The sequence below is a fragment of the Brassica oleracea genome, chromosome C9, assembly GCF_000695525.1.
Source record: "Brassica oleracea var. oleracea cultivar TO1000 chromosome C9, BOL, whole genome shotgun sequence".
Classification (NCBI taxonomy): domain Eukaryota; kingdom Viridiplantae; phylum Streptophyta; class Magnoliopsida; order Brassicales; family Brassicaceae; genus Brassica; species Brassica oleracea.
The window spans coordinates 22528360-22535871 of record NC_027756.1 but is presented as its reverse complement, the minus strand read 5'-3'; the positions used below and the strand labels follow the sequence as shown (position 1 = coordinate 22535871).

At 31.6% G+C, this 7512-nt stretch overlaps 1 protein-coding gene and 1 long non-coding RNA gene across 6 annotated transcripts; both read right to left on the bottom strand.

Annotated features, from left to right (window-relative positions):
* Nucleotides 1–471: 471 nt before the first annotated feature.
* Nucleotides 472–888, bottom strand: LOC106317787. Its single transcript, XR_001265231.1, has 3 exons — nt 822–888; nt 671–741; nt 472–554 (listed from the first exon to the last, which is right to left on the bottom strand). It is a non-coding gene; the product is annotated as an uncharacterized LOC106317787 (long non-coding RNA).
* A 4141-nt stretch (nt 889–5029) lies between these two features.
* On the bottom strand, nt 5030–6899 carry LOC106316294. Of its 5 annotated transcripts, none has more exons than XR_001264786.1 (6): nt 6301–6899; nt 6109–6225; nt 5948–6020; nt 5733–5847; nt 5462–5644; nt 5030–5384 (listed from the first exon to the last, which is right to left on the bottom strand). XR_001264786.1 is itself a non-coding variant. In XM_013754170.1 (6 exons), exons 4-6 carry the CDS (start codon nt 5832–5834, stop codon nt 5133–5135), a joined length of 537 nt encoding a protein of 178 aa, XP_013609624.1. In that variant the 5' UTR covers nt 5835–5847; nt 5948–6009; nt 6109–6225; nt 6301–6899; the 3' UTR covers nt 5030–5132. The 5 variants fall into 5 exon arrangements, 4 of the variants coding, with proteins under 4 accessions (XP_013609624.1, XP_013609625.1, XP_013609627.1 ...); XM_013754170.1 differs by having other exon boundaries at nt 5948–6009; XM_013754171.1 differs by lacking the exon at nt 5948–6020 and having other exon boundaries at nt 6301–6354; nt 6408–6899.
* Nucleotides 6900–7512: the final 613 nt, after the last annotated feature.

Here is a 7512-nt window from a genome sequence, read left to right as displayed (position 1 = left end):
AATGATTTTAGACTTATCTTAAATTTTTAGATCTAAATTAAATAAATAAAAATTAAAAACAATCGACCAATCAAATTATAACAATTTCTTGAAACTTCACCTATGAACCCCAATCTGCGATAGATCAGTCCACGAGATTCACAAAAAAAATCTAATTCCCTTACAGGTTGGGTTACTTAAACGTAGATTTGTCAATTTGACATATATGCACCATGTTGGTAAGTTGACCACGATTATTGGTGGAACTAATATCCGGTCAAATAAAAAAAGGTAGCTGGTTCGATTATTAATTTTCTAGGTTTTTTTACTGCTTTGAAATGACCTCATGAATTAAATAAAAAATGCATAATGCTAGCTTACTTATAAGATAGTATATTCAACAAAAAAATGATAAAAGATAGTATTACTAAATGATACTATGTAATACTTTCCCCAGACTATGTTCAACAAAAAAAAGAAATTACTAAAGAACCTCTTCAATAACTGCTTTAACTTGGCGAAGCTTCTCAGCATGTTCAAGGTCTTCTGGATCACTATCACTCTCACGACCTGGTCTACATATAAAAAAAGGAAGACCATATTGTCGTTACCAGTATTCAACACATGAAAAGGATAGATCAGACATGCTTTTTGGAGACAAAGACACAAAGAGTTGAGTTCATGGTTCTACCTTGTACGGGGAACTAACATTCTTGTTGCATCTAATAGGTCTAGCAACTGGACTGCACTTTTTAGTTTTGTCTACAAAAAGAAAAAAATATATAAAATGAATCAAGGCTCTGATAAAAGATGGATGACAGAAAAGCTGGAGCCTCTCGCACCTCAGCTCTTGGCTTTCCACCATTGTAATTCAGCATCGGTTTAACAGTTTCTCCTCTGTAACATTTAGTTTCACCTTCTGTTTTGGAGTTCGATCGCCACTGTCATGTAATAACAAAATTTTAACAGATAGAAGTATAGAGGAGATAAAGGTGATTTATATGCTAAGAAAACATAAATCTTGCCCAAGGGTAAACTAAATCGATAATATTTAATGATTTCAACTTGCGCAAGTAATCCATATTGTGAATAAGTGATTTGCATATTTAATGATTTCAACTTGCGCAAGTAATCCATATTGTGAATAAGTGATTTGCATATTTAATGATTTCAACTTGCGCAAGTAATCCATATTGTGAATAAGTGATTTGCATATTTAATGATTTCAACTTGCGCAAGTAATCCATATTAGAAAGGTAAGTTATTAAAAACAAATTTTGTCAATAAGTTATTTGCATATTTAATGATTTCAACTTGCGCAAGTAATCCATATTAGAAAGGTAAGTTATTAAAAACAAATTTTGTCAATAAGTTATTTGCATATTTAATGATTTCAACTTGCGCAAGTAATCCATATTAGAAAGGTAAGTTATTAAAAACAAATTTTGTCAATAAGTTATTTGCATATTTAATGATTTCAACTTGCGCAAGTAATCCATATTAGAAAGGTAAGTTATTAAAAACAAATTTTGTCAATAAGTTATTTGCATATTTAATGATTTCAACTTGCGCAAGTAATCCTTATTAGAAAGGTAAGTTGTTAAAAACAAACAACCTAATTAGTAGGGGTGGGCACTTTACCCGATATCCGAAGTGGCACCCGAACCTGATCCGAAAATTCATGTCAAGTTTTTTATTAAAAAAATTAACAAAAAGTTACATCCAATTTTTTTTAAAAAATAACTAAATTAATGCCTTTTTAGTTTAAAATTTTTATGTTCAAATCTATTAACCATTCAATCTATTAAAAAAAAATTAGTTAACTGAAAATTATATTTTTAAATATAAGAAACTTGAGAAATGAAAATTTTAATTTTTTCTTTCAAAATCTAAATATCCGAACCCGATCTGAAATAACCGAATCCGAACTAAAAATACCCAAACCCGACCCGAAGTACAGAAATACCCGAACGGGTTCTACACCCCTATACCGAAATACTCGAAAATCCAAAATACCCGACCCGAACCTGAACGGGTACCCGAACGCCCACCCCTACTAATTAGAAACATTAAAATATTTTCTAAGCAAATGTAATTAATATGATATCAACATGCGCAACTTTACTGTTTGAATAATAAGGAAAGTTTTTAATATTTGTCTTAGTTCTAAATCTTGCTCAAGGCTAAACTAAATCGATAATTATTATCCCCTAGCTATATATGGGCTTAACGAAATCGACAATAGTTTTGGGCTTGTCTACATAAGCGATTGATTAAAATAAATGAAAAATAAAATTCAAAAAAATCGACCAATAGAATTACAACAATTTTTCTGAGAAGCTCTATATTAATGTCATGTCAGCAGAAATCACTAAAGTGACTTCTCTTTTAATGTATAGGAGGATTAGAATATGTAAACTCTTCTCTGTTGTCCTACGCTGGACATAATTACGTTATTGTCAATTGATTCTATATTTGTGATAACTGGAAATATATCCTTATGTCTTCCTTACATCATCCTTAATTGGTTTACTGTTCGACCATTTCTAATATAGTAAAAGTAACATAATATTAGATGTTGATTATCTCCTTCCAATTAGCAATGTACAGAATGAAAGAAATTCAAGGCTGGACCACTTTACAATTTTGTCCTCATATCAATATATAATTAGTCTATAAATTACTCTATTTGTTTCAAAATGTAATAAGTTTTAATTAAAATCTGTAATATTTAAAAGTTATTACTTTATAAAACTGTCATTTAATATATAAATTTAATCAATTACACAGTAATTTACATAATTTAATTGACCACACAATATCCAATAAATATAAAGTTACATTGAAATATAAAAACAATTTATATAGTGAAACAAAAATACTTTTAAACCATTATATTATAAAACAAAAGGAATATTCAAATTATATATATTGAAACATTAGAATAGTAAGAATCAGAAAAGCTGAAATCTAAATGTCGATCATTTACGTCGGCCATGCCTTAGACCAAAATAGAGGAATTTCATTGGATTTTTCTCCGGTGTATTTTTCTATTTTCTCTCCTTAAAAAGAATATTCTTGTATATTCTTTTCTAAGTTTACAAATAATATTTTTTATTTGTGAAAGTTGAAAACCAGCCCAATTTATTTTAGTATTTTATAAAATTATGATATTATTTACACTAAATATTTCTTTACAAACTATTATGTAAATAAAAAATATAGTTATATTATTTAAATAATATATTTCACAAAAAAAATATTTTCGGTTATAATTGTTTAAGTAAAAAGTTAAAGGATCATTTTTTAAAAACAAATAGATGAGGTGACAATCTATCTGAAGCTTAGAGCAGCCGCAACGGAGTAACATGCGGAGTCCTTAGCGGCAAATCTTAGGTTAGGAGGAATAGAATAATATTATAAAAGGCAAATAGTGTAAGGATTTCATCGGATCAGTCCGTCCGTAAGAGGTTCAAGGACTTGATCCTTAAGACAGGTGGCAACGGGTTATTGGGCAGGTGATGTTTTGAGTTTGGTTTTGTCGGCAATTTACGGTTCGTTTTGTTTTTTTTCAATCGATTTGGAGATTTTCGTTTGAAATTAGGTTTTCATTTGATGATGTCTACAAATATCCATAATATTCTCGGGATTCGGGATGATGTTCACGATATCCAGGCACATCATCGATTGAAATATGATTTAATAGAAAATATTTGGAACAAATTTGGTGATTCATAATCATGTTGTATTTTTAAATTTAATCATCTTAAATATTTATAAGCTCTCATGTTGTATCTTTATATTTAATCATCTTTTTATCTAATCATCTTATAAACTCTTATGTGTAATCTTTATATTTAATCATGTTTTTATTTAGGAATTTTTCTATCTTTATGTTAAATTATTGTTTTTATTTTTAATTGTTATATTTATATGTTTAATTTTTATTTTTTAAGTTTATTTCTAGTATTTTATGTTAAGTTATTCTATTTAATCATTCAATATATAAAAAATTAAATTTCACTAAACAAAAAGGAATTTATATTTTTTTATTCTTAAGGATTCCAACTTCGGGTTCACCATTGTACACACATTTTTCACAAGAGTCCTTAACTATTCAGAAAAAAAAAAAAAATTGATAATTTATTCCTAAGGACTCCACAATGGGTATCACCATTGTGGATGCTCTTATATCCTCCAGTTTTAATTAAAATCTGTAATATTAAAATCTGTAATATTTAAAAGTTATTACTTTACAAAACTGTCATTTAATATATAAATTTAATCAATTACACAGTAATTTACAATATTTAATTGGCCACACAATATCCGATAAGTATAAAGTTACACTAAAATATAAAAACAATTTATATAGTGAAATAAAAATTACGTTTAAACCATTATATTATAAAGCAAAGGGAATATTCAAATTATATTGAAACATTAGAATAGTAAGAATTAAAAAAGCTGCAATCTCAACGTGGATCATTTACGTCGGTCATGCCTTAAACCATCTCCAATGTATTCCTCTATTTTTTCTCAAAAATAGAGAAATTTCATAACAGAGATGGATTTGTCTCCGATATAATTTTCTATTTTCTCTCCTGAAAAATAATATTCTTGATATATTCTTTTCTAAGTTTACAAATAATGCTTTTTTTTTGTGAAAGTTGAAAACCAACCCAATTTATTTTAGTATTTTATAAAATTATGATATTATTTACACTAAATATTTCTTTACAAACTATTATGTAAATAAATAATATAATTATATTTATATAATATATATTTCACTAAAAAAATATTTTCGGCTATAATTATTTAAGTAAAAAGTTAAAGGATTATTTTGTAAAAACAAATAGAGTAGGTGACATGGCAAAAATATAGTTTCTCACTGGCTGATTATTTTTGCCTACGTGAACACTCTATCTCAGAGTTATATCCTCCTTTTATTAATTGTTTGATATAATGACTGTAAATTTTTAATAAAATCTTAGAGTGGACATTATTTAAAGTTACTGAAAATTTGAAATATGTTCTATATCATAAACGCAAAATGTTTAATTTCATGGTGGACTTAGTGTCATAACTATTATTTGGAAAAACATAACGTGAGTGCCTTGACGATATGCATGGGAGAAACATTTGTTCCTCTATTCCGCTCCATGGTGAAAACTAACCTTTGCGGGCCTTCTTTGTGGTGGTCCCTGTGGATCATCAACATTCTCACTATTGGACTCCACCTGGTAGGTGTTTGACGCTTCTTGCACAGCACTTGCAGGTCCAATGGTCTGGTCATTAGCTTCAGGAAGATGAGTGTCCTTTGAGAAGGAGTCACCGACAGGGTACTTGCAAGAAGCACAATTTTCCCCAGAGATATTGTCACCATGATTGTTGCCCTCACCCTTTAGACAAACAGTTAAATTTGTAAGTAGTTAGCTGTTTAATGAGACACAAGTGGCGAGAATTTTCTATGACTTACATGCAGTGCAAAGGAGGGCCCTGGGTTTCTCTGATTGGGGTCAAAGATTCTGGCGACAGTAAATAACTCATGGAGGAAAGAAAAGTTAACTCTGTAAGCTTGAGATGAAATGTAGCTCTTCCGAACAATGTCTTGGAGGAAGTAAGGGAGGTTATATTCTGCTGGGTCTTGCTCACCATAACCCTGAAGTAAAGCAAAATCCACGTCAACAAATTTCTATTAACTTACATCAAAATTTAGTTGATGCTCGGAGTATGTCGATGTCACTCACAATAGGGTTGGAAACCTCTGTGGCCCTGGCATTGGTGAGCTTAGTGATAGCTGTGTCGAAGGCAACAAAGACAGCCGATTCTTCTCCATTTGCCACCATCATCTCAACACGTTATCTTTAAGAGCATCAAACTTTGAATGTTAACAAATTGGAGAGTAAAAAAAGTAAAGATTTTTGAAAAGTTTGGAGGGTTAAGATAATATTTAGGAAACAACCTCACAACTCCAACAGCACTTGCGTTAAAACATATAGTGCATGTGAAGGAGGAGACATTGTCCTGAATATGAACTCAATATTTTTGTGTTTAAGTGAGTTATATGGGTTTAATGTCCTGAATATTAGAAAGCTTGAGTAGATGTTAAATCAGAAAACGTACTTGTGGGGTGAGGTTAGAACGTAGGCGTTCAACTCTGCTAATGAAACTGTCTCCAGCTTCTGGACTCCACCGTATTCGGTACCACTGGTGGAGTCACTTACGTTTGTGGCACACAACCTGGATGTAAGGAGAGCATTAGAAACTCGATATGACAACATGTTCTGTCCTATGCACTACAATGAAGGGCCTTACTCATCGAATAAAGTTTGACTTGCTATCCAGAAGTTGCATTAAGAAAGAGACGACCTGCATTACATGATACGTGAAGGCAAGTGTCATCTTTGACTGCATGTTCCCACCTTCAGCAGCAAAGTTATGGCGAAGGAAGGATTTGCTTTTGCTCTTCTCCCTCATCATCCCCGTCCCGTAGACGAAGCCCATCAGCGACTGCGAGTGCGGATCTCCGGATGAAGAAGCCGCCTCTATCTCCTCCATCAACCTATCGAAAGTTCCGTCGCCACGAGCCGGGATCGAGCTCCTCTTTGGATTTGGGTTCGGATTCGCCGAATTCCTCAAAGTTAGAGGAGTCTCCGCCTCCGGGATCGTCGCCGCCGCTGTTGAGATTGACGTTGGAGAGGACGACGGGACGCGCGTGAATGCTACGATCGACGCAATAGAATATAGTTACAGATAGAACAACGATTACGTAGCCTGAGATTCTCATTCTTCCTCTTCCTCCTCCACCTTCTTCGTCGTCGTAGATTCTCAGTGATCAGATCGAGTTTCAGAAGGAGATGACTCGGGAGAGAAAGAAAGAATATGAAAGGGGTAGTTTATTTTTTGAAACACGAAAGGGGTAGTTACATAGTGAATTGGAAGAATCGGAGTACAAGGGTAAAATGTTCGAGAAGGAGATGGGCTGTTCTTTACAGGGCCACTTTCAATTTTGTTCAGTCCAAATTAGATGTATTTTTTGTCGAGAAAACAAAGGTGTGATGTGGCAAAAACGCAGTTTTTCATTGGTTGATTATTGTTGAGGATGTGGACAGGAGCTCTTATTCAACTTTTAGTATTGTACTAGGGATTAATCCGGGCTACGCCCGGGATTTTTTTATTTTTTTTCTAATTTAAGTTGTTAAATTATTTATATTTAGGTTATGATATATATATATATATAAATGTTAAGATGCATGTCATAATTAAATTAACATATTTTTTACTATTTAAATATTTTTTGTAATTTTGTTGGCTATCTAGTTATCATATTTAGCAAAACTATCTGTTGAGTGTTAGAATAAATGTTTTAGATATTTAATTAAACTGCAGAGTATTTTCGGATCGACCACATGCTCAACAATCGATCGATCCTTAAAAAGATGGTCGATCTCTTTGGCCAGGTAAGTACAATTTTAGCAAAAATATCTTTGATTTTCAAATATTAAGTATATAACTATTCTTTTGAAT

What these genes read in the sequence shown, in the direction of transcription:
- LOC106316294 (XM_013754170.1), bottom strand. Translation starts at nt 5,834, where the DNA reads ATGATGGTGGCAAATGGAGAAGAATCGGCTGTCTTTGTTGCCTTCGAC. An exon ending in CAGAGGTTTCCAACCCTATT is followed by an intron (nt 5,645 to 5,732) that starts GTGAGTGACATC and finishes GCTTTACTTCAG; the next exon opens with GGTTATGGTGAGCAAGACCC. An exon ending in GGCCCTCCTTTGCACTGCAT is followed by an intron (nt 5,385 to 5,461) that starts GTAAGTCATAGA and finishes GTTTGTCTAAAG; the next exon opens with GGTGAGGGCAACAATCATGG.